This window comes from Aphelocoma coerulescens, chromosome 1 (genome assembly GCF_041296385.1).
Source record: "Aphelocoma coerulescens isolate FSJ_1873_10779 chromosome 1, UR_Acoe_1.0, whole genome shotgun sequence".
Classification (NCBI taxonomy): domain Eukaryota; kingdom Metazoa; phylum Chordata; class Aves; order Passeriformes; family Corvidae; genus Aphelocoma; species Aphelocoma coerulescens.
The window spans coordinates 94,210,122-94,235,772 of NC_091013.1; the positions used below are offsets into that span (position 1 = coordinate 94,210,122).

The window sequence follows — 25,651 nt, forward strand, 5'->3', positions numbered from 1 at the left end:
ACTTCCACAGCTTCAGTGATCCCAGAGGGGAAGAAACAGTAAAACCCATCCTGAGCAGGGAGAACAAGGCTCTCCCTGAGCTGGTGCCTGCTAAAATACCAGTGAACGTGGTCTTTTTGTGGAAATAATCTGCTACAGCCTGAAAGGAAATGAAAATTGCAGACTGATCAGCAAGTGTAGTAAGTTCAGCATCGCTTAAAGTAAGAAGTTACCAGCCTTGTTCTGAACTGCTCAACACAAGCAGCAGTGGCTCCGTGTTGTGTGTGGATACAGTTTGCCATTGCTCCTGCAATGCTGACAGGCAGCATCTGTTGCTTACTCTCTTCTGGTCTGTGTTACCAAGTTCTGGAGTTTTCCTTTATATAGGGAATGTGGTGTAGATTAAAACCACTTTGGGTTGGAGCTGAAGATGTGTCTCATTTGGGAATGAGACTGTCCAGGGATCCTTTTTTGTCCCTTCCTTGGAACCTTTAAGATCAGTTGTAAAGGTGAATTGTGTTTGAGCTGAGGAAGCAGCTGTGCATACCTGATCCTGTTGATCCTGGCCATGGTGTTGTGTTTAGAAAGCTTTAATGCAGCACCCCTGCAGTAACACAGCATTTAAAGGCAATAAGTAGGAGGAAAGCTGAATTGCTGCAATTACACCTGTATATTTTACATTTTTACTTTTTATTTTTTATTTATCTCAGATTGGCTGACAGTCAAGTGACAAGGTCTGTGTGGTTGCCAGCTGGTTTTATTACTTAGTGATATGACTTTAAGAACCACTGAACTTAAACAGAGCCCTAAAAATACAGGACCTGTCTTGCAAACACTTTGGAATTCAGCAACAGCAATGAGGTTACTAGATATACTCTCACATCCCTAAAGCTCTGCATATATAGGGAGTGGGAAATAAATGGAGGAATGTACCTGTGTTACTGAGAGCTGGCAAAGATGTGTGCAGCAGCATCTGTTTTATCTGTTGTTTGTGCAGTAGAGACTCAAACTACTTGGAGGCCTTATATTTTTAGGCAGCAGGGTAATTTCATCTCACCTTTTTTTGAGAATGAGGCAGAAATATATTTTAAGTCTTTGACGATGTAAATCCTAATGTTCAAACTTCATTTTTTGTCTTTATTTTTTTCTCAAGGTACTGCAACTGCTTTATGGAGAACTTTACTTGAGTTGGAGCACTCATTCTTGAATATTTCTTATTGTTGTTCTGCAACTCTGAAAGCAGAAAATGTGTTCGTTCTTCAACTGTTAAATTCTTATAACTGTTTATCATCAAAGTGTAAATCAAATACTGCTCAGAACTCTGGGCTGAATTGGCACTAATGTAATTTCCACAGGACACATCAATTAATGAGATGCTGAGAACAGTCAGTTTTGATTTCAAAGTTGGTATTTTAATATTGATCTCTAGTATAGGTGTCTAAAATATTTGTTCTCTCTAGGGTTTGGATCAACTGCAAGGGCAAATTTTCCTTTTAAGCCAGTTGTATGATAGAAACTTCTATGAGTGTGTATAGACTTGGATCAATAGTCTTGAAATATAATCTTTTATTCTGTATAAACTAGAGACTGTAGTGAGAACTAATCATTGTCTTCCTTTATCCATCCAGATGTTTGCTCAGCTGTTGTGGAAAGCTTCACTTAAGCAGATGCTGTGATAAATGACCTGTGAAATGGATGTGATACAGATTTTTTTTTTTTTTTTTGCATTTGTTATGAGGAAACGGTTAAAAAACCCCAAAACCTGCAACCCCAAAAAATCAGCCCAACACAGAATTATTTTCAGTTTGAATATAAGGCCAAGCAAGTAGTCCTATACAAACCTGAGTATGAAAAACTGATACCATGAGAAGACTCCTAAATCCCCAAGATCCCTTCTTTGGGTGTTGGCAGCTGGCATACAGAGGCTTGCACTAAGAAGTTGAATTGCTGTATTTAGTTTTCTCTGAGCACAGAGGATTGTCTCTTACAGTAGCCCATGGCAAATCAGGTGGCTCAGAAGCTGTTAGAATGTTGCTGCTGAGCTCGGTGGAACAGGAAGGTGAGTGAATGGAATTGCACGCCACCCTTTGGGGCTCGGGGCAGGAGCGCGCGGCTCTGCTGTTCCCTGAGTGCCTCAGAGCTGCGCCTGGAGTGGGATGTTCTGTGATGTGGGCAGACGGCGTCGGTGTGAGCTGTGTGCCACACTGAACACAGGCAGGTAAATGCTCTGTGTCTAGGGACCCCTGAGGATTCCAGGATCCTGCTTAGTCAGGGATTGAACCTTGCTTCAACGTTACCACTGAGCTACTTACAAAATTACTGGGCTGTTTGCTGTCATATGGGGGTCAAATAGTGGACCCTACAAACAGCAGGATTTCATCCTTTCCCTGGTTTTAACTTCTATTTCTGCAAGTAAAGGCACTTGAGTACAACTGATGGCCCTGTCCACAGTCCTGTGGGTGTCTTGCCTCCTCTGCTGGGGCTTTCCCATTGCTTGCAAGTGGTGAATAGAGGTGGGCAGATCCTGCTTGCTTGGAAAGTCCTCTCAAGCTTGTGCGTATTTCTTTCCGTGAAATAGAAAGAGGTGTTCTTTATCTGGCACTCAGTACTGTTGTCTTCTGCAGCCTGTAGGCATGAAAAACTGATGAAACAGGTAATTTCTTTATAGGACATTTCAACAGTAGAATTCAGTTGTCTTGAAGCAGATTGAGAGGAAGAGGCTCAGCATGGGCTGGGCTATGGTAACTTTGTGCTGCTGAAGGTCAGGTTTCTCTTGATCCTTGATCATGTATGATGTCAGAAATCTTTCAAAATCTGGGTGTGTAGCAGGAGGGGAAACCTTTTTGCAGACCAGCACACTGAAAATCAAGGCTGTTGTTCCTGTGATGATGAAAACAGATCCTCGGCTGGTACATGGAGGGCTGCTTTCCTCTAGAAGCTCTTGTAGACATTCAGACCATGTGTCATGTCCAGTCACAATTACATGTCACTGTGAAACCAGAAGACTGACATTACTGACTTGGCTTTCACAATCATTTCTACAGAGCTGACTTCATTCCTGGTTTAAAAATGACTTGCAAATACATAACCCTGGGGTTTGGATTTTGGTGGGTGGTTTTTTTTTTAATTTTAAAATTTTTATTATTTTTAATTTTAATATTTTATTTTGTTTGCTTTGTTTTGTTACTGTGCTGGTGTTTTTGTCAGCTATAGCTTGTACCTCTTAAAATTGCTTAAACAGCACCAGGGAGTAGTGGCCTGCAAGCTGTAAAGATCTTTCTGTGTTGGAATAGTACATGGTGCAAAGTTACTCAGCTTCAAAGCTGTACAGAAATGCCAGTGGTGGTGTCCCAGCAGAGATTCTCCAAGGTAACAGCAGTGCAGTGAGGTGAGGGGAGGCTGCTGTCTGTGCCTAGGCTGGCCTGGTACTCGATACCAGCTGCATCTCAAACGCTACGGGGGGACGCTCACCGGCTTATCAACGTTGTGCAAGAGATGGAGTAGGGGCAGCTGTTCTTTTCATGGCAGTGTTCCAGCTCCTGGTTCATTACATCCAAAACTTAGTGTAGAGAGGGGTGGAGGTGGGGGTTGCCCAGGATAAGGTTGATCGATTGCCACTGATCATCTTTGATCACAGGTTTGTGAAACATCAGCAATTCAAAGTGGTTTGATGAAATTCTTGTGCAGGATAAGCACTGCATCCCAGTCTTAGAAATATCACTGGATTTTGGGACAATAATTAGCGCTGCTGTGGAAAGGAAACAGTCTGATTCGCCTCTGTAAACTTCAGCATCAACTTGCTGACAATTAGTGTTGATTTTCCTTCCCTTCTGCACAACTCTGTGCATTTTGGGGAAAAAGAAGTTGCTATGCTTTAAAGTCAAAACCCAGCAAACCCAGAAATACGGAGTCTGGTGAACGATTTCCTCACATTAGCATCTTTAGTTTCATATCTAGAGTCTTTCCAAGATTATAAATGAACACTCCTAGACTTTGTGCTCAGTGTATTTGTTGTTAGACAGAATCAAGAGTTCTCCAGGAGTGTACTGCTGCCTTGGGGATCTTAACATCCCTTCCCAAGTAAGTTAGTAGGATCTGTATCTTGGTGAGTGGACAGGTGTCCTGGGTTGCAGTGTATTCTATTATCCTCCTCATGAGCTGTTGAAACCAGGTGGGGCAGTGTTTCCTTGCCTCCTTCCCCCAGACTGTCTTTCTGTTAATGGCCCATCAATGCCATGACTCAGAGATAACTCCCTCCGGACTATCTTCTGTTAATGAGCCCATCAACGCCTGGCCTCATGACTCATCATCCCACTGTGAGATGCTCCACCCAGAGGGAGGAACCAAGCATCCCATCGTGGATATAATCTGAGCTTCTGAACACCACAGACACCCTTTCCACTGGATTTCCAGAGGACAGGAGCTACACAGCCACCACTGGACCTTCCGAGGAAGAGCAGACCCTTCTACAGGATCACTGCTTCGACAGAACCACATCCATCACTTCAGGAGGACTGCAGCCACCATCTTATGGGACTGCTACCCACCACTCTGACTAACAGGGTGTCAGGTTGTATCCTGACTGTCAGTTTAACCCCGTGTTTTCTGCCTGTTTTTTGATTTCCCTATTAAATTGTTACACTGACTTGGTGCCTCCCACTGGTTTGTTTTCAAACTAGTACAACAGGTTTATAAAATACCCTGTTTTAGCTGTGCAGTTGTTGGACACATTCTCTGACTTCTGGCTTCAGTAAGGTGAGCTGGCTCTTCCAGTTCCTTATCTGTCCTGGGGTGTGAATAAGGCACAAATGGTGGAACATGATCAGCATATATTTGAGTGAATCAGCAGGGTCTTGTGCCAAAGAAGGTTTGAATTGTCATCACTTCCATGAAGAGGGCTTTGAACTCCTCATCTGGAGAAGAGATGTTGGTAAAAGTGGCAGAATTCCGGTTTTAACAGCTGCCACTCCCTTTATTCCTGAGAACTGGATGGATTTTTCTCTTGGTTCACAAAAATGTTGTCTGAGGACAACTGTTTTTCCTCACATGCTTTTTGTCCCATAACACTGCTGCTCAAAATTCTGCAATATCTTTTTCAGTAACATGCTGTAATATCCATCAATACTCTTGAGTGTAGGGCCCCTACAGCCCCAGTTTCTCAATTTCAGGGGCTTTGTACCAAAACCAGGCCTTGAAGTCAGATCTGAAGTACTTTTTTACAGTCTGTTGCATCACTGGTTATCTGTGAAGAGGAGGGTCAGTAGTATGGGTAGGACAGAGATAAGTTTTTTGCTGTGGCCATAAACCCACCTGATCCCAGCAAATTCCCTAATGCTGATCCCAGTAGAAATGTCCATTGCCTGTGTGCAGCACATATTCTCATTTCACCTGCTCCCATGTACTCACCCCTAGAGACTAAAAAGTGTCTGGTCTGTTGCTGCTTCTCTGGTCGTTGCTCTGGAACAACATTCCTTGTGTTTGATGGAGAGGAGAATGTCAGGAATACTGATAGGGAGTAACTTTTTCTGTGGTCTTGAAGCGTTAGTTCTCCCTTACCAGGGAAGGCTGCTAGAGCTGTTAGCCTTCCCCCAGTAGGTTTTGAGCTTTGTATATTCACATGCACGAATGTGACTGTGCCATGTGACTGTAACTACAGAATGAATACTTCTTAAACTATATTCTCATGTTACGTGTTTCAGCAGCGTACCTTGAAATTAGGATGGCTTTTGTGTACACACTACTCCTCTAGTGAGGGGGATTGTACTTTGTCTTCCAGGAAATTGGCACTAGAGTTAAAAAGTAGATTTTAGTGCATATTCTGTTGCTACTATGATTGCCTGAATGCACCTCTCAGTTTGATGGGAAAGAAGCAGAAATACCTTATCTGCAGTACTTACCTGAATCTGGGATCTAATTTATTTCCACTTCTGGTGCTGGTGTTTACCTTGGCACCTGTCTGGTGAGGTAGAAGGAAGTCAAGTCACTGAATGTAAGATGCCATCTGCTCTCATTTCCCCACTTAGAAGGATATTAAGACAATACAATTTCAAGATGAATGGGACCTATGCTAAGGAAATAACTGCATTCTTTCCTCTGATCAGGAAAGGTGTTGGGAAATACTGGGTGTGTCTTTGATCTGTTTCCCAAGAGCTCAGGCTAGTCATCTGCACATGGGTGGAGAGCAAGAGGTTCCAGTTGCAACCCAAACCAACTCTCTTTTAAGATGGGGGTGACTGGAGGCTGATGTTTGCCTTTCTTTTTGATGTGAAGACCATAAACACTTCTTTAAGTGCTTTTTACATTTATTATTAATATTGCCAGTGCTTTACATTGCTTTTCCCCCCTCTTCCCCGTTTGTCTCCTTCTCCAGTTCAGTAATGGTAGGCTCCATGCGTTGCAGGTCACATGACTCCATGACACATGTGTGTGTGTATATATGTGAGATACCCGGGGACTCCACTCAGACTGCACTGAACTTCCCTCTCCAGAGCCATCTGTCACTTCAGAGAGGTCACCTGCCACTATGATGCCCGGGGGCTTATCTGACACCAAGCCTGCTACTCCAGAAGTTCAGCAGATTGCTAACCAGGTGAGTTATTTGTTACCCTGTCTGTAGATTAAGTTACTTGTGTGCAGGGATGTCATTCCTGAAGCTTGTGTAAAGCCTGGGAGGCTGAGCCAGGGTTTAAACTGAAGAAGCCTGTGCTGAAAGTAGGAATCCCCTTGACTGGCAGTGTTTTCTCAGCGTTCTGTGTAGGCAGTGCCCTGGTAAGACTGAGACAAACCACTTCTCTGTCTCCTCTGTCCATGGCCGGGCATGGTACTGGCTACCGTCAGTTAATGTCCATGTGAAGTTCAAAGCCCAGCTCTGCTATGCCAGCACTGAGGTCATCTGTTTGAAATAAGAGGTGGCATATTGGAAGGGAAAAGCTTGTACCTGGTAGAATTCATACCTCAGTGAAGGACTGCCTAGGACAAACCACATGCAAGTATGCAGCAAAGAATTATATATGCAGGACAAAGCTATTTTTAAATTGTGTGTTGCCTGCTGGCATTCAGTGTTTATATTCTAGAGTCACAGCTGTGATGCAGGGACTGCTGGTGAAGCAAGGTGAGCTTGGCACAAGGCAAGCCAGTGAGTGAGCCCAGTTACCACGTTACAGGCAGTGCTCCTGTCCTGGAGCAGGTGTGTGAGCAGCAGCTCTGCAGATCCTCCAATGCCCTGCAGTGCAGCAGCTCTTTTTAGAGAAAGTGTAAAGTGCATCCTGAGGAATGAAAAGGGAACAACATGGCATGGGAAAATTCCCATCTTATGCTCCCACCCACCCAATCCTCTTCACCCTTATGACTCTGAAAGAAGAGCTCTTCTCCTTTGGCAATTGCACTCGGGTGCTCTTTGAGGAAACAAAGAGGAAGAAGTTGGGGCTGAATGCATTGGCCAATACCACTGCACACTGCCTATACCTGGTGTGCAGGGCTCCCAGCTCTCTCCTTTGCTGTGCTACTGAGGACAGAGTTTGCACCAGCATCCTTCCACGTCTCCTGCGATCTTGCAGGCTGAGACCAGGCAGCCCAGTACTCTGACAGGGTTCTTTTCCATAGTCCACAGATGGAGGGGATAACGTTTAACATCCAGTTTACTGATTTGAAGAGATTCCATGTTACACGAGGCTTCTGGTTTAGCAGAGTGATACAAATATACTGGTAACTTGATACAGGTCTAAGTTACTCTTAGCAAAATGTAGCGACTGCAATCCCAGGTCCCTGAGGATGCCAGTGTGTTCTTCACTCCTGGTCTGTACAACAAGCTCCGTGTCACAACACTGGGCAGCCTCAGTCACTGGGAAAGGGGATGTGGGTTTAAGTCAGCTTTAGTAATCTGTTTTCTTCAGAATTCTTTTGTCCACTGTTTAGTTTTTATTCTCAGGGTTGGGCAGAGCATGTGTTCACTCCCCCCATGCTGATCTGGCTAACTCAGGGGTGTGTTCACTTTCTTTTAATGAACTCAGGGAGTTCCACCACCACACCATCCTCTCAGACTAACAGAGATACTTATCTAAACCACATGTGCTCAACCTTTGTGTTGAGATAAAGTCAGCTGATTTGCAAAAGCTGTGGTCATTCACACCCTGCATTATTCCCTGAGTTTCATGGGTGGCACATCACCCTCCTCAGCTCCTCCTTCTACTGTAGGGCTTTATTGGTCAGTCCCAGCGGGGGTCACCAGAGTGGGGAACACGTACATGGGGGAGGGCTGGAGTTTGGGATAACAGGTTAGTCAGAGGAGAGATGATTTACTGTAGACCAGAAAGAGAAATGGGTGATCTACAATTGTTTGGGAGATACTGACTGAATTACTTGGGAGCAGTATCACTGTTCCTTCTGTGCTGGCAGGAATGCTTGAAGGAGCAGCACTTGCAGAGATCAGAAATTCCCTTTTACCTGTGGAAGGGAGACCCTAGCAAGGGACTTGTAGCACCTTTGTCTATTTGCCATTCTTGTTTCCTCATGTTTAAGATGGGACCAGCTGAGGGCTGTGAAATTTAATTAATGAGTCTGTGAAATGCCTCAAGCACCCTGCCAGATACTGAGCTTCATTTTCAATGCTGGGCTGTGTTATTTATGGGCGATCAGAAATCTTGCAGTGTGTATTGGAGGTGAAACCACAGCACTTAGGTGTCTGTGAGCAAACAGGCATTAAAAAACATGAAGGTTGGTTTCAGGCAGTGCTAATGCTCCCAGGGGGTACAGGGCAAATACGGAATCTGAAATGTGGATGGTACAGAGTTTCTGTTTGATTCCAGAAAAGGACTGATCCTAATTTTAGTGTTCTTTTGTTCTCAGTAGCTTCAGGAAAATGAAAACAGATTGTTCTTTGCTCTTTATTTTCTGCAAGGCAAAATTTCTGCCCTGTGCTGACAGTGGGAGAGAGCACTCTTCCTGGTCCTTTCCCCCCTTGCAGAGGCTTTGGTATAGTTCTCTAAGGAAAATATTCTTATGGAAACCTTATGTTGGGGAAATCCTGCTATGCTTCCAGCATAAGTGTCACCCTTTCATGAAGCAATTCTATGGGATTTTATGCTCTGCTGAGCAGAGAAGCAATTCCTATGATTCCAGTGAAGTTGTGAAGAGCATCTGCAGAGCTTGGGGTGCTCAAGGTCTGTCTGCTCTTGTGTGCATAATTACTTACTTATACCTGTGTGCATAATTATTTACTTATACCTGTGCCTTGTCTCTAGCCATCATTAGTGAGCTGGGGAATGTTATTTATTTGGTCTCCTTGTTTTACAGCTCTTGCCCAAAACTGAGGAATGTTTTGGGTTTAGAGTGCTGTTAGATAAGAGTTTAGGAATGTTCTATTTTTTCACCTGAGGATTAAGGAGCTGTTTGCCTGCTTGATTTTACTGAAGGCTCAGTCTGTAAATAACAAATGGGGGACACAGTGGCCAGAGGAGAGAGAGCAAAACTGGAGAGAAGTGGCCTTGTTTTGTTTTGTTTTGTTTTGAGAGAGGAATATGATGTACCAAAAGTTGCCACTTAGGAGCATTCTAGGAGGCCCCTGCCCCAGTCAGCTGGAAGGGTGTTTGGAATTAAAGTTTCCCAGGTTTGCCAGAGTTAGCAGCTCCTGAGTTGAAAGTATAGTTGTTGGTTCCAGGGGATAGAAACCCTGTGGAAGCTGCTCAGCAGAAGAGCAGAGTAAGAGATCATGAGGAAGCTGAATAGGATGATGATTTCTGGCTCTCTGGAAAAGATCTGGATGTTCCTTGGGTGCTTTCCATGGCCTTCCTGCTAGGAAGGAATGTCATGGGAGTGGCAGCCAGCTGTAGGTGCATGTGCTGAGAAACCAAATTAATTCTGTGCATTCCTTTGAAACAGGTGGGTGGTGAGAAGCGCTGAGGTGCTGCTGGCCCTGCCCAGGGCAGCCTGAGCAGGCTGACACTGACACTGCTTCTCTGCCCAAACTCAGTAATGCATCCAGTCATCAGGGTGGGTGTCATGTGCAGAAGGGCACCGTGTCACCCAGCCCAGGAAAGATTGTTTCTGCTTTCTGGGTGGTGGTCCCACAGTGATCATGAAATGAGAGAGTTTCTAGTTCTTGGAGAAGTAAGGAACAGCAACAGCAAAACCACTGCCTTGGACTTCTGGAAGGCAGACTTAGGCCTGTTTGGGAGACTGGTTGAGAGAGTCCCTTGGGAGGCAGTTCTGAAGGGCAAAGAGATCCAGGAAAGCCGGGCATTCTTCAAGAAGGAAATCCTAAAGGTGCAAGAGCAAGGTGTCCCCCATGTGCCAAAAGACGAGACAGTGGGGAAGAAGACTGGACTGGCTGAACAGAGAGTTTTGGCTGGAACTCAGGGTCAAAAATAGAGTTTATGAGCTTTGGAAGATGGGGCAGGCAACTCAGGAGGATTACAAAGGTGTTGTGAAATTAGGCAGAGAAGAAAGTTAGAAAGGTAAAACCCCTATTAGAACTTCAGTCTGGCCACTGCCAAAAGATATGACAAAAAGTATTCTTTTTGATGAATACATCAGCAACAAAGAGGGCTAAGGAGAATCTCCATCATTTGCTGGATGTTAGGGAAATCATTGCCACAAAAAAAAAAAAGGCTGAGGTACTTAATGCCTCAGTCATTAGTAGTCAGACCAGTTGTCCTCAGGGTACTGGCTCCCTGAGCTGTAAGACAGAGACAAGAAGCAGAATGAAGCTCCCACAATCCAGCAGGAAACAGTTAGTGACCTGCTTCTCTACTTAAACATGCATAAATTTATGGGGCTGGATGGAATCCACCTGAGGGTACTGAGGGAGCTCGTGGAAGAGCTCTCCAAGCCACTGTCCATGATTTACCAGAGGTCCTGGTGAACCAGAGAGGTCTCACACAACTGGAGTTTGGCTAATGTGATGCTCCTCTAAAAGAACATCTACAAGAACGAGAGGAAGGAGGATCCAGGGAACTACAGACCTGTCAGGCTGACCTCAGTGCTGGGGAAGGTCATGGAACAGCTCATCCTGACACAGCATGTGCAGGGCAACCAGGGATTCAAGCCCAGCCATGATGGATTCATGCAAGGCAAGTTCATGCAAGGCAGATTTTGCTTGATCAACTTGATCTCTTTCCATGACAGGGATCCTACTGAGTGGATGAGGGAAAGGCTGTGGTTGTTGTCTCCCTGGACCTTAGTAAAGCCTCTGACATCACTTTCTGCAGCATTCTCCTGAAGAAGCACTGCTCACTGGGTGAAAAACTGGCTTGATGGCCGGACCCAGGGAGAGGTGGAGAATGGAGTTACATCCGGCTGGGCAGAGGTGGCGCACCCAGGGCTCCGTGTTGGGGCCAGTCCTGTTTAGTATCTTTACTGATGATTTGGATGAGGGGTTTGAGGGTGCCCTCAGTCACTTTGCAAACTTCCATTAAGGGAGTATGTTTGAAAGGATGAAAATTGGGAGTGGTATATGTAAAAGAAATCCCTAAATATCAACCTGCCAGTCATTTTTCCCTTTCTTTTTACAGGTGAAGGTGCAGTTTGAAAGCCAGGCAAACATGAGCTGTGTTGTCTTTGCAGCCATAGAATATAAGACTCAAGTAGTTGCTGGGATAATCTACTTTATTAAGGTTTGTATATATTTTAGGAGGGAGTATTTTGGAATTAAATGATACAGGTGACTTGCAGAGTGGCTTACAGCTAGAAAGAGAAGCAAACATCATAGGAGACTGTCTGATTTGAGTAACAGAAGTGGGGACTACCTCCAAATACTTATAAAATTCCTGTTTGGCACTACTGTAAGCAGGAATAGAAATATTACAAAACATGCCCTGTACGTATTCAGATGTGACTGGTAGGCTTCTTGGGATCATCGCCCTCAAGGACTATAGATTGCTTTCCCAACTCAAATGATTTAAACAAGTCATAACTGGTCTCCTGTTTGCTTTCAAGGCAAAGTAGTGTCAGATGAAACTGAAGTCATCTTGAGAAACTGATGGAGAGATAGAGTAAATTTTGTAATGCAGTGCAAGCATCTCTGCTGACTAGTTTTGCATGCAAGCAGGTGTGTTGATCTTTTGGTTCTGCATCAGGTGCTGCAGAGGAAGAATGGGTAATTTAATCAGCCCTCTGATGGCACCATTCATCCTCTACTGGAAACCCTGACCGATGGATGTGAGCAGCTTTCTGTGAAGTAGCACAGAAGAAATGGCTGGGTGTATTTTGCATCTGAAGGCTAGCAAGCACTGCTGAGCAGCAGGCTGGCCTTCTGGAGCAGAGCAGGCATGGCTTGTGACTGCTGTGTCTGAAACCCCACATGTGTGTGGACATATGCCTGGCAGGATACACTCCCTTGACATGGGAATTGGAAGAATTCTTTTATTAGAGAAATTGGCCTGGAATGTTTGGGGGCGAGTAGTTCTGCAGAGAGACACTGTGAGCATTAGCTCCACACTTCTCATATTTAGTTGATCTCAGGAAGGACAAGTGCTGCCAAACCTTCTTCTTTCCCAGGTGCTTCCTTAAAATAACTTTGCTATTTGTGCTCTGTGGGCACCAGGGGATGGTACTGACAGACTACCTATTATGTGGCCAATCAGAGCCTCAGCTCCATGAATGATGTTTATCCTTCCCTTGCTCCTGTGAAATGTGCTTTCACTTTGTGGACAAAGCACTGAGTAATGAAGAGTAACAGTTTCCAAGTACAGCCAGAACTCAGGCCTGCTTGGATTTCTACGCTTAGTTCCGTCTTATTGCTGACCTAGGCAATGTAAAATACTTGTCTGCTGTCCCTGCTAAGCCTTGTGACCAAACTACTCTGAAATGAAAATTGGTGTGTTACTGAACTTGGAAGAAATCAATTTGTAACATTCAAAATGGATGATTTGTGTCTTCTTTCCTGATTTTACCAGTGATGGAAAACAGTTACTCATTTTAGCATTAACTGGAAGAAATGCTGCCACAAGATTCAGTCTTTTATATTTCTGAATGTTCCACATCACTGATATTTTACCAGGAGACTTACAGCTGAGATGCAACCCAGACCAAGCATAGTGCCACACTGCAGCCACCAGAAAGCGTGCAAAAACCTCCTGGGGCATAAGGCATTACAGTTTCCACGTACCTCCAAGGGAGACTTTAGTGCCTGTTGTGCTTGGCTCTTTAAGAATGAAATGTTACAGCTTCCTACCAAGTCTTTACGTGATGACTTTTGGGGGTGGGGGAAAAGGTGAATTTCTTTGAAAAGAAAGAGCAAAGATGTTCTTTCAAGAAATAGAGAACAGCCTTTTGTTTGAACCTGCTTTGAGCCCATGATCCTCACTTCCCCACTCTTTTGGTTTCTAGGTCCAAGTTTCTGATGATGAATATGTCCACTTAAAGGTGTTTCAGAGACCTTATGAGGACCAAGGTCCCAGCCTTGTTGGTTTTCAGACTGGCAAAACCAGAGATGACCCTCTGACCTACTTCTGAGAGATGATGATGTGCAGGGCCTCATCTCTGCAAGTCCTATGGCGGTTCTGCCCGTGACCATAAATAAAATAAGTTTGGAAACCTATTGTCCATATTTTTCTTTTGCTGCTGATATACCTGCAGAAGTCTTTCTTGTTATCTTTCATGTCTGTCACAAGATTAAAATAAAGTATTTCTAATTAAGATATAGAATAAACATAAGGTTATCTGGAATATAAAAAGCACTTAAGGAAAAAAATCTGAGCAAGATAATAACCAATAGTGAAAACCAGTGAAAACACTAAAGCACCAGTCAAAGAGGCCATCTCAAGTCAAAAGAAATGTTTATTGTTATAAATGCAGAAATGCTTGTCCAGCTTAAGTTCCTTTCCAGGACTTTTCCATAGGACTGAGAACATAAGCAAGCTGTTTTGGTATCTTAAACTCACACACCCTCTATGGGACATTACATGCTGCTGCTGCAAGAGGATGAGCATGATTACCACGGGAATGTTTGTTTCAAACTACTGTAAGCCTCTTTCTCTTCCTTGCAAAATTGCTTCAGCTCGAGTTTCTCATCAGGTCTTTGCCCATAAAATACAAAGTACAATTTAAACCTACACATATATTCACAGTTGCAAAACAGCACAGAAAAGACAGGCTTTCCTCTTGTTCCTTGCTGCAAATATATGAGTGCTGGTGTCACTCCCCTTCCAATTTCCAAGACCAAGGAAGTTCACAGCCAGGACTCAGGCACAGTATTCTGGTTAAGTTGCACTAAAGCCTAAGTTAAGCTGCAACAAAAGTTGGGTTTACATTAGTGTAGGTAATAGGAGAGCCCTGTGACTCTCAGATTTGGAGATTTTACAGGAAGGGAATGGCATAAAAGAAATTGATTTTTTCCAGCGTTATGTTAAAAAAAATCCACTTTTTTCTGCCTTTGTTGGCACAGGAATCAACATTTTGCAGCCTGTAGAAAATGCACATAAGAACCAGGTTAGGGAAACACAGCAGAGGTTGCTAGAAATAAGTCAGTTCATCGTGCTTTGTCTTGCTGGCCTGGTAACTGTGGAGGCTCAGCTGCTCATTCTCATGGGGGAGGCTCTTGAACACCCGCAGGTGCATGAACTCCTCATTCCCAACATGGACCTGCAAAGCACGAAACCCAGTGAGATCCTTGGAGGGGGAGCAGCCTGCAGCAGGAGGGGTGGCAGAGGCTGGGCTGGTTTGAGGATGGAGCAGCAGACAGGCAGTAAGAAAAACCATTGGATTGTTTTAAACCAGGCTAGGAGCCATGACTTTGCAGAAATACCACCTAATCTTCCCATGAAAATGGAGAAAATAGAATCTTTCTATTTAACAGATAAGGGAGAGGGGCTGGGAGGTGAATATTTGCAGTTTTTTAATGCACAATTTTTTTCTTATTAAGGCATTCTCTTCTAGTTCAGAAAGAAAAAAACCCCACCATTCCAAAGATTATACACATTAATATAAAAAAACAACCCAGTGTCCTCTACCTTGATGAAGTAGTTTGTTCCAGCAACCATCTGAGTTTTAAACTCCACTGCAGTGAAGACATCAAAGGTTTTCCCTTCTTTTTCTTCGAGCTGAGCTTTTACCTTAAGGAAACAACAGGTTCTTTAAGACTGATTCAAGTATTTAGGACTTAAGGCTTACAGGTCACTGCTGCTGAATTCCCAGACACAGAGTTCCTGCCTTTCCAAGATACTAAAAGATCAAAATGAATCATGTTAAGTTTTGTGTGAAAGCAGGACCAGGAATCTAGGGAGGTGGCAAAGCTAAAACCGTGGTGGGAGTCAGTCACTACAGGCTGACACCGAGTCTGGACAACACTTGACAGTTCTTTCAGCATGGAATCTATTTTTCAAACTGCAAATCAGTGCTCAAGAAGTCAAAATAACCTGACCAATACCCTAGAGGGAGCCATGAACTCTTGAGATGCAGCTCCTCTCTCCCACACTTGGCCCTTTAGAACATTGTGGCAATATGGAAAATTCCTGGTCAGGAAAGCAGAAGATTTCAGCCTTTGTTTTGCAGGGCAAGATGAGTTAGTCCTGGAGTCCTTGCTTGCAAGTCCTTGCCTGCTCCAGGCTGTACCTCCTGCACTGCATCATTGCCCTCCCTTCACTCCCAGGGCAGTAATATCAGCAATGAGTAGATTCTCCAGCTATATGGTGTACTTCTTCTTCCCAAATTCAAGGGATATAGAAATATCTGCTCTCCTGCCTAAATCCCACATGCTTCCTTAGGGAAAAACAAGTGCCAGCTTGCCACTGCTCAGGTGCTGTAGGTGAAGCAGGAACAGAAACAATTCCTGCAACAGGGTATGTTCTCCCACCTCTCCACCATCTGGAACTCTGGTGCCTTTCCAGTGACCATCCTGTCCCTGGGAGCTGTGTCCATGCTTTTTATCTTCTCTCAGAGGCCATACCTCTACGCTTCCTCCAGGTTATGAACAGTATGTCACAAGCAAGATAATGATGTTTTGGACACTTTTCTATTTTTTTTTTTGCCATATGGAAATCCAAGCTGCATTCTAAAGATGCACTGAAGGGCACAGCCCCAGAAAGCACCATGATTCAGTCCTATCTCCTCCCCTTCTTCTGAGTCAAAGGATGGAACAAGTGGTTTCAGTTTTTCATCACTAGAGCTACTTTTGTAAATTTTAAGCAGCAGGGCAGACATAAGTATCCTGCTGACCCTATCCTGTCCTGTGCTGCTTTAGCAATCCTAGGCACTGTGTGATGTTAGTTTCTGAGTTCTCTAAATCACCCCAGATCAGCACATTTTGTATTTCCACCAGCGAGCCAAACACTGGGCCCTGTCTGCAGACAGCTCAGAGTCCTGCAGCTGCAAGCTCATCAGGGTGTTATCACTTGTGGCAGTGAGTCACCACAGCATGTGACAAACCAGCATCCTGAGTCAGTGTGGAGAGGGAGATTCCAGACAGAAGTGCTCTCCCAAAGATGTGGTTCCTGATCTCAGTCTGGATGTGGGAGTCCTGAAGGACAGGAGCCAGCACCGTGTCTTGGTGGTACCAAAGTTAATGGCATACTGGGCTGCATCAGCAGGAGCCTAGCCAGAAGACAGGCAAGTGATTATTGCCATTTACTTGGCCCTTGTTAGAAAATGTGGAATACTGTGTCCAGTTTTGGGTCCCCAGTACAAGACAAACACCAATAAACCGTAGGGAGCTCAGTGAAGGGCTGCCAGGAGCACTCCATGAGCACACCAGGATGGCTGGAGGCTGGAGCACTTGTGCTGTGAGAAGAAAATGAGCTTGCTCAGCCCAGGGAAGAGAAGGCTTTGAGGAAAACTTCCCAGTATCTACAGGAAGCCAGGCTCTTTCCAGGGAGGTGATGGCAGAAGAATGAGACACAATGGTCATAAACTGAAATTGGAGGTTCAGACTGGATATAAGGAGAAACATTTCCCCTGAGGACTCTCCTGCAGTACAGCAGGAGTGTTCAGAGAAACTGCAGTTTCCATCCTTGGAGGTTTTCAAGACCTGACAAGACAAAGCTCTGAGCAGCCTGAGGATGCTCCCTGTGCTCAGGCAGGAGGTGCAGTCCCTTCCCACCCAAACAATCCATGATTCAGTCATGGCCTGAAGGCTCTCCACTGCCCTGCATGGCCTGTTTGTCATGTACTCCCAGAGCAGTTAACTAAAAAACAGATGCTTCAGAATCACCCTGAATAAACTTTGCCACAGTCACCAGTGAGAAGCCAAAGCTGAACAGGCCTGGGTGGAAATCCTTGTCGTGAGGAGGCTGTTCCTATAGGATTCCTAAGCCAGACACTGCCAAAGGAAGCTGTCCTGCCCTGTGTGACACTACACCTGCTCTGGGTCACAAAACTGAACAACATTCGGCCATCACAAGGATTCTTATGAAACTGTAAAATGAAGGCAAGAACAGGAAAAGCAGGAATAGGAACTACATTTATGGCAAGCAAACTCGCAGGCTCTAATAAATCTCCACAAAGATCTGACTTTAAGCAAACAAAACGATTTGAGAACTCTACCTCAACTTAACGAAACTAATGTTTTCTCCAGCAGTATCCAGATGAGGATATCAGTGCATGGACAAGTTCCAGGTTTGGGTGTTCCCACCTGTATTTCATTAAAGTAATTTTAACTACCAGTCAAAACAAGCTGGCCAAACTTTGAAGTATTTATGTGACTTGAATGAAAATACAAGATATTTGGTTAATTCTGTTCATTTCTGTATCCAATGGGTTTCATTTTCATACTCCTTATTTTGGGATTTTGTATTTCCACTGCTGTCTGCCACAAAACAGAAAGTCAGGATCACGTGCAATGTTAATTGCGTATTTGCATTACCTTTAACAGGGCATGTAGGCCTTTTCAGGTCAAAGCAATACTTGTGACTCTCTTAGCAATTCTCAGTCATTTGCTTAGTACTGCAAACTCAGGTTGGTGCTTAGGAGATGCACATCTCTCCCGTTTTTAAAAACACAGAATCATCAGACTTTACAAGCTAAATGCTAATTCCAGTGACTAGTGCAGCCTGGGGAACAAAGCCGGGCAATGACAAAGAGTGTCAGAAGCTAGACCACATCCTTCATCTTTGCTCTCTAGCTTATCACATCCTAGCCAACAGCAAAAAGCAGAAGGAATTTGAGCTTCCATAACAAAAAGAGGAACATGTGCTTTGAGAGATCTTAGTTGCACACTGGCATTTTTAGAGTAAAAGCATGTGCTCCAATAACACGAGCAGTAATCTAAGGTACAGTAAGTAGTATCAGGATTTGGAGCTGGCAGTGGTTGGAGCTGAATTCTGTGTTGGGGAAAAGCAGAAGCAGCGAAGAAGCCTTCTTGCTTATTCCCCATTCCGCCTCCTCAAAAAGAAAAACAAAGCCCAAAGAACCCAAAACCCAACCAAGCAAAAAAACCGAATCAAAAACCTCAAGCCAACCAAAACGCAAACCCCAACGTGTGCACGAGGTTCAGGCCTTGCAGGACGCGCTGGAGCTCGCCCCCCGAGCCAGCGGCCCTGTCGGGGCCGGGCCGTGCGCGGGTTCCCGGGGGTCGCAGCACATCCCCCGCCCCGCTGGGGCCGGCGCTGGCTCCATCCCAGCTCTCCCCGCGCACACAGCGCTGCCCACGGTCGCTCTGGAGTTAACAGAGACGCCAGGCGGGCACAGGGAAGGCGAGCTCCGGCAGCCGTAGACTGCTCCGTGCGTTCCCCATTCCTTCCACCTTCTACACTGCGGGGCGGTGTCTCGGCGCTCGGCCGCGCAGAGCAATGGCCGAGCACACCCTGGGCCGCCCGACAAGCCCTGCACGGGCCTTTCCCCCGCCCGCGGGACCCTCCCGGGGCGCGCCCCGGCCCCTCACCTGCTCCGCGATCCGCTGCGTCTCGTCGGTGGCGGGCCGGGCCGCCGAGACACCCCCGCACAACATGGTGGCACCGCTCCGGTCCTCCTCGCTCTGCTCCGGGCCGATCCTGCTCCCCGGGCGGTGCCGGGGCGGTGTCGGGGGCGGTGCCGGGCCCGGGGCTGGAACCCGAGGCTGGAACCCGAGGCGGCGGCGGGCGGGAGCGCTCGGGCCTGGCACCACCCAGCCCGGGGGGGCCCAGCGGCACCAGCGCTGCCCGCGCTTGGCGGGGGCATGGCGGCCCGAGGGCTGATTGAAGACAAAAATAGCCCAAAGCGACACTTGCAGTGAAAGCTGCCGGCAGAATTTATTCTGCGCCCTGGACAGAAGGGCTGCAGCCGCTCTTCAGTGAGCGGCGCCTCCGTGACAGCCCCGCGGGAGGACAGGGCTGCCCTCAGCCTCTGCGTTTTCCCTTTCCGTGTGTCACCTTTTCCAGCAGCGGCATGTTCGCTTTAGCCGCATGGAAAGTTCCATCTCCAGACTCCCTCGTTCACCTCGTTCATCATTCCCTCTCCCAGGCTGATTGCGCCGCTCCTCAGCCAGCAAGCTGAAGGTGGGTGGTGAATTACCCAGCCTCTGAATTCCCTGGGGATATTTCAGTCTGAATGTTCAGGTCTTTACCTAAATTTCCCCACAATTGAAACATCCAGACTCCTTGCAAAACCAGCAACAAACACCTACCTTCCTCCTCCCGCTTTGCAACGCCCCGTGGTAAAATTGGTCAAGATAAACCTAAATTTAACAGCAGCAGGTATTGCAAACTGAGTAGAGCTCATGGACTGACAAGGAGGACACGGTGAGAAGCATGCAATATAATGGGGAAGGTTTTCTTTCCTCTGGTATAATCTATAGGTAAATTCTCTGCTGGGGCTTTTCATAGGCAGAGCTCTGCCAGGTTTGTGAGGAGGCTTGGGATGGTTCCCAAGTTTTCCAGTGGAAATCCCATGTGATACACTCTGTTGTTGCTTCACTACTGGATGGTTCAGGAAACCCCACACTGGGGCAGGCTTTCCAGTGGGTTTTTGATTCGTGGTGGGTAGGATGAGGCAGCCATTCATGTGAGCATCTTCTGGTAGGAAATGTCAGTGGAGGTTCTCAGGCTCGTGCTTTCAATAGAAGAGTGTTCCCTGGTGTGTCTTCATCAGTGTTGTTGTGTGTGACAAACTGACAGGCTTTTGGACAGGTGCCTGACCAAGCCTTCTCTTCTCCTGGACTCGGCAAGATGAGAATATATCCCCCTCTTTGTGCATGGGAAAAAGGGTTTACTTACAAAGCACCTGCCCAAAGGGGTCCTTTTTTTACTGAACTTCCCTTGTGTCCAGGTGTGTGTCACACCTATCAGCTGCAGCAGCAGCTCTCACACAGCATTGGAGCTGGAGGCTTAGGGCTCCAACTATGAGAGCAGGGAGGGTGGGTGAGACTTCCCCAGCAAATACAACACAGTTGGCTGTGCCAAAAAATGATTGCAGGTCTTGGAGACTCATTGTGTGCCAAGGTATAAATTCCTTTCAGGTAAATGTAAAGAGTGAAGAACACCCAAGGAATGAAAAGCACCCAAATGTCAATATTATCTACTGTATACATAGCTAGTGAATATTGCTCTCCAAACAAGGCAGCTGATGGTGACTTTCTGTTTCTTACACTGCTTGTGTTTGTACACAGCCTTTGGTTTGTAAATTGCATCATTTTCATTTCACTTATTGAACTCTTACATGTTTCAATGCTGTCAGCTTCACTTCGAGGGCTACTGAGCTGGGTTTGCTCCAATAGGAATGATTCACTAGCTCTAAAACTACTCAGCTATTGGAATTTTGGGAAGTGTAGACCGTAACCAAAATGCTCTTTTTAGCCCTTTCTGCCATCTAGTGCTCATCTCTGTTCGTGCAGTTTGACTCAGGAGACCTCAGGGCTCAATTCTGTACCCTAAACTGAGCCCACACGCCACAGCCAGCAGCTTAGGGAAGGGACCGGGGTTTCAGAAGAAGTGAGCAACTCTTACTGAGTCCAGGGGTAGAAAGTGGTTTCCAAAATTGAGGTTGGAAGGATTTTTGTTTTCAAACTCACTCTTCCCCCCCCCCCCAACCATCTGTGCCATAGTCTTAATCAAATATTGTCATTTGCGAGCCTTACAGTTATAGTTTGATTGGTTCTTATGTGGTGTAATTAAAATTTGAGCGCACTCCAAGGGGGATATAACAGATCAACAAAAGGGTTAAAGTAACTTCTCTGAACAGTCTGCTTTTTGGGGTTCTGGACTTCCACTTTGCTCTCCTAAGTCAAAACATCTCTTCCTTGTCAACAAGTGGAGGTGGCAAAACAAAGTTTTTATGCAGTAATGTCACCTGTAAGTTTTATTTGCCTGCCCTGGCAAAACAGCAACCAAGCAAAAAACAGTAACAAGAGAATTGTGGTGTTTTCCCCAGTGCATTCGAACACAGTCCTTTTGTCTCTGCTTACACTGAACTCAGGCCCACCTACCTTTCCACAGAGGTCTAGAATACCTTCGTGCTTAATGAGGGAGGGTACTGACATCTTCCTGACAGATGCTTGTTCTTGCATGGGGAATCTGGGAAGAGGGAAATAAATTCTGCAATGTAACCCTAGCCCCTCCTGCCAGGCTGTCCAGGGGTGCTTTTTCTCTCACCAGGCTGTGACAAATCTCTCTTCTAATGATCTATTCAACTTTTCCAGCATGAATCAAAAAGAACCAGGCATGCCTTGCAAAACCAGGAGCACTTATGTCTGCCTTAGGAAGAGTGGGACAAGAGTAATGAAGTTCTGCTATGCTCTCTGCTGAAGTCTTTACTGTTTTTCTTTCATTCTTGTGCTAGGTGCCCTCTCTTCAAAACGGGAAACAGCCCAGTAGGTGGCCTGTAGGCACCAAGCTATATCCATTTCATCCATTTGTCTCTATGTGTGTCCAAGAACCCAGGCCTGAATGTCTTTCTCACCCAGTCATCTACCAGCACACACACTTCAGATATTCACCTGCTCTGGCGATCCTATTACCACAGCTGGGGGCTCCTCCTCCATTCCTAACTCCTCCATTTCTCCTTGTTTCATCTGCTGTGTCAGGCCCACCAGTACCGCCAGGACTGGCGCAATGCTCCGCGTAGGTGTGAGGCAGATTAATATGGCAAAGCACAACACTGACTATGGTGTGAAAGGGTTAGCCATGTATGCCTTGTGGGATAGTACAGCAGCAACACTTGGTTAAGCATACAACTACTAGCGACATAATCAGTCAGGGATACATCTCATTGTGCTCTCGCAACGTTCTCCGGGAGGGATTTACAAGCTGTTCTCCCCCTCCACCAAAGCAGGCAGGCTGGAGGTAAAGCTACTGCAGCTGGAGGGAACCGGTAGGAACCTAAGTAGCTTGGTCTAGTGCAATGGAGTCTGTGGAGAGTATTGTCCAATATTTCCTGTTGGGCAGAAAGGAGAGACTGGGACATCACTAAATATAAATAGCAGGGCGCTCTGTCACATTAAATACTTTACATGTTCACACCCTTGGCTGTACACAGCATGCAGGATGTTGGGGGCTTTTTTATTTTCCCCATGACTGTGCTTTCCTGAAGTGAAACCGTGTACCTTGCTTTTGTAGAGCTGAGAGTCCTGATGCACATGGTTACAGATCACATATACTGGATAAAGAGGGAATATTATACATAGTGGGAAAGAGGAATATTATACATAAATGTAAAAGCAGGGTATAGTGGAATTGCCTACTGCCTCCCATAGTCAGCTGAGTTGCAGTCTGGCAGGAAAAGCTTATGGAGGCAAGGCAGCATGCAGACTTCTGCTTAAGCCCCACCAGAGGGGATCTTCACTTGTCCTTCTGAGATGTCCTGGTTTCAATAAAGCAAATGCAAGTTCAATCCAAGGCTCCCCAGACACAGTCCTTCCTCTGGAGGCACATGTGTTACCCTGCCGGCGCTAACATTAAGGTGTGGTGGGGCTGTGTCACAGCGGTGTGTCTTTGTTGCCTTTCCCGTTCAGAAGCAAGAGGTGAGCAAGTTCCTCTTAGGGGCTGGTGTACTTTTCACAATTTTCTTTCGTTAGGAATGTACCGTGTTCTCTGTGACAGAGCCACCTCCAGTGCCTATAAAATTTCGGGAGTTAGCCGATGGCAGGGAAGGCTCCGCCTCAGGGCTTGGTACTTCTTCTTTGTTGTCTCCCACCACCGACTCCTGTGAGCTGGTCTCTGGGCTGGAAGCTGCCTGGAAGCCAGGCTCAGCCCCGAGGGGCTCGTTGATCTGCAGGGGAAGCAGGGCCCGGTGCCGCATCAGGCTGTCGTCGCTGTTCTGGGCCTCCAGCGAGTTCCTGTGCTTGGCGTTCCTGTTGGCCATGGCGTTCTTCTGCGGCTCCTCAAAGCTCAGCGACAGGGTCACTGTGCCACTCCCAAAGCTGACTTTTTGCTTGCACCCGCGCTGCTGCTGGCGCTGCCGCTCTGCGCAGGCTGGTAGAGGAAAAGGGTCCTCGTGGTTGCTCTTGCTGCTGATGGAGGAGGAAGGGGTGGAGCCGGTGGAGCCCCCCAGGCTGTTGGAGCGCTTGCGGGACACGTTGCTCCGTCTCAGCGTGGCCCTGGCAGCCACTTTGAAAGCGTGGGCAGCTGTGCTGCAGCGCACCTCCTCGATTGTGTTGCGGGAGGGCTTGAAGAGGATGATGTAGACTTTGTTAAAGAAGATGCAGGCCAGAAGCCCAAAGCTGGCAGCCAGTATTGCAATCACCTCCACAGCAGACACAAACTTGCCGTATGTGCTGGCGTAAGCCGGGATGAAAGAGATCCACACGATGAAGAATATCAGCATGCTGAAGGTGATGAACTTGGCCTCGTTAAAATTCTCAGGCAGCTTTCTAGACTTGAAGGCAAAGAAGAAACAGATGGCTGCCAGTAGACAGGTGTAGCCAATGAGGAAGCCAAGGGCCATCAGGGAGCCTTCATGGCAGGTGATGAAGATTATCTCATCCTCCAGTTCATGGTTTCTGTAACTGGATGGTGGGGCTGTATAGAGCCAAATCACACAGATGACAATCTGCACAAATGTGCACAAGAAGACCAAGAGGAACTGAAGGTTGAGGCCCCACCACTTTCGGTGGAGACTCGTGGGGATCTTTGCCTCGAAGACCAGCAGGACACGGTTGGTTTTCACCAGGATGCAGGAGATGCAGAGGACAAAGCTGATGCCAAAAGCTGGTTGCCGCAGACGGCAAGTCCAATTCTGGGGCTCACCAATGAAGAACAATGAGCTGGAGAAGCAGCATAGCAAGGAAAAGAGGAGGAGGTAGGATAGCTCCCGGTTTGTGGCCTTGACGATGGGTGTGTTGCGAAATTTGGTGAAGACTCCCAGAACAAAAGAAGTCAGGAAAATTCCAAGCACAGCAAAGAGAGTCAGAGCAATCCCAAAGGGCTCAGTCCAGGCCAGAAATTCTATCTGCTTGGGGATGCAGGACGTGTGGTTCTCATTGGACCAGTAATCCTCAGGGCACTTGTCACAGGCACTTGCATCTGAAAAAGAAGTGATAACGAGAGGGAAGGTTTGTCAGAATGAAAGGCTGAAATATGGGATGACATATATGGCAGCTGTGCACCAGCCTTGATCTTAAACACAAGGCATGTTCCACTCCTGTCTGCAGATCCCCCGAATCATATATTGATGTCTGAGTTTCTTACACTGAAACAACCAACTTCCCATGGGCTACAGAGCAAAACACAAAGCATGCTTGGTTCCAGCTTAAAAGAAGTCCTGCCTCTGCACTTATGTTTTTTGTAATCCATTTCTTGGCAAATCTTTGCAAACTTCGATTGTTATCAGTTCTTATGTAGGCTCTGTTTTCCCCTCTTCCTTGTTCTTTCACTTTTATCTTCTACTTCTGTCTGTCTTCATACCTCTCACACTTTTATCATCATTTGAATATCCTGCCTTTTTCTATTATAGAGAAAATTAAAAACGTTCTTGCCTCCTTTTGAGAGCCTATTTCATATTCCATGGAGGCAAGTCTTAGTGTTTAAATTGCTCTTCCCTGAAGGCAGGCAATGCCCTTGACTCCCAGCACATTTTTATTCCACATTGGAATGCCAGGGGAAGATGTGTGTTAATGATATCACTCTCCCTACACCCAGCAAATGTCCCACTAACACTTGCAAAGGGAAAATTGGTGCCTCCATCTCCTTCCTCTACATGAAAGAAGTTGTGCCTGCTGAGATGGCATGGTCATGCCAACGGCTGGCATGATCAAAAAGCAAAGACCTGCTGCTTCTGCTCTTCTTCTTTAATTCACATGGGTTTCGTGGTCCAGCAGGGAGGGTCATGACTCCTTTGATGGCAGTAGAAAGGGGCTGAGAGCAGAGAGTTGGAGGTCTCAAATTACCTCTGCTTTTGGGATCCCAGCAGGATGGCAAGGGGCTGTGGTGAGTTCACAAACCCCAGCAAGCACCCTCTGAGCTTTGCACCTGAGCACAGGCAGAGACTCTGACCATAGCTTCCAGAGCAGAGGTGGATGCTAATGGGAAAGTCAGGAATGCCCGGCTAACAAGGGCAAATGTTTTCAAGCCCTCTTGGTCTTGATGTGTGGTTGGAACATCCATGACCAGATATGGTACTGCTTTCCTACGGACTTTTTGCCTCACCTAAGCTGTTAATTTGACAACCTGGCACTACATGCAAAAGCTCAGTCAGAAGCTGTCATCAACAGGTCATTTCATTTACATCCATTCAGCCAATAATTCTTATTTTTCTTGCACCTTTTACCTGAAAGCTTACTGCAAACTGTAAGCTGCAAACAAAACAAAGCTAATTCTGTGTAGCAGGGAATCCAGCT

At 46.2% G+C, this 25,651-nt stretch overlaps 3 protein-coding genes across 4 annotated transcripts in view; 1 reads left to right on the plus strand and 2 right to left on the minus strand.

The window, feature by feature from the left end:
• The first annotated feature begins 58 nt into the window (after nt 1-58).
• Nucleotides 59-13,509, plus strand: LOC138112241 (cystatin-A-like). The gene is made up of 3 exons (XM_069019002.1): nt 59-6,568; nt 11,487-11,588; nt 13,303-13,509. Exons 1-3 carry the CDS (start codon nt 6,503-6,505, stop codon nt 13,426-13,428), a joined length of 294 nt encoding a protein of 97 aa, XP_068875103.1. The 5' UTR covers nt 59-6,502; the 3' UTR covers nt 13,429-13,509.
• A 225-nt stretch (nt 13,510-13,734) lies between these two features.
• LOC138112245 (cystatin-B-like) lies at nt 13,735-18,948 on the minus strand. The gene is made up of 3 exons (XM_069019016.1): nt 18,788-18,948; nt 14,925-15,026; nt 13,735-14,556 (listed from the first exon to the last, which is right to left on the minus strand). The coding sequence occupies exons 1-3, from the start codon at nt 18,851-18,853 to the stop codon at nt 14,428-14,430; spliced, it is 297 nt and encodes a 98-aa protein (XP_068875117.1). The 5' UTR covers nt 18,854-18,948; the 3' UTR covers nt 13,735-14,427.
• A 3,504-nt stretch (nt 18,949-22,452) lies between these two features.
• The window catches only part of CASR (calcium sensing receptor), a 72,874-nt gene continuing 69,675 nt past the window's right edge, over nt 22,453-25,651 (minus strand). For both annotated transcript variants that reach the window (XM_069019030.1, XM_069019039.1), the window contains one exon: nt 22,453-24,338. In XM_069019030.1, the coding sequence (XP_068875131.1) occupies nt 22,888-24,338 (1,451 nt within the window). In that variant the 3' untranslated portion in view covers nt 22,453-22,887. The remainder of the gene's footprint in view (nt 24,339-25,651) is intronic.

Bases quoted from the DNA above. Each gene is read 5' to 3' on its own strand.
- LOC138112241 (XM_069019002.1), top strand. From the start codon at position 6,503: ATGATGCCCGGGGGCTTATCTGACACCAAGCCTGCTACTCCAGAAGTT. The intron at 6,569-11,486 runs GTGAGTTATTTG...TTCTTTTTACAG, and splicing joins TTCAGCAGATTGCTAACCAG to GTGAAGGTGCAGTTTGAAAG. The intron at 11,589-13,302 runs GTTTGTATATAT...TTTGGTTTCTAG, and splicing joins GGATAATCTACTTTATTAAG to GTCCAAGTTTCTGATGATGA.
- LOC138112245 (XM_069019016.1), bottom strand. From the start codon at position 18,853: ATGTTGTGCGGGGGTGTCTCGGCGGCCCGGCCCGCCACCGACGAGACG. The intron at 15,027-18,787 runs GTGAGGGGCCGG...TGTTTCCTTAAG, and splicing joins CGCAGCGGATCGCGGAGCAG to GTAAAAGCTCAGCTCGAAGA. The intron at 14,557-14,924 runs GTAGAGGACACT...CGTGCTTTGCAG, and splicing joins GAACAAACTACTTCATCAAG to GTCCATGTTGGGAATGAGGA.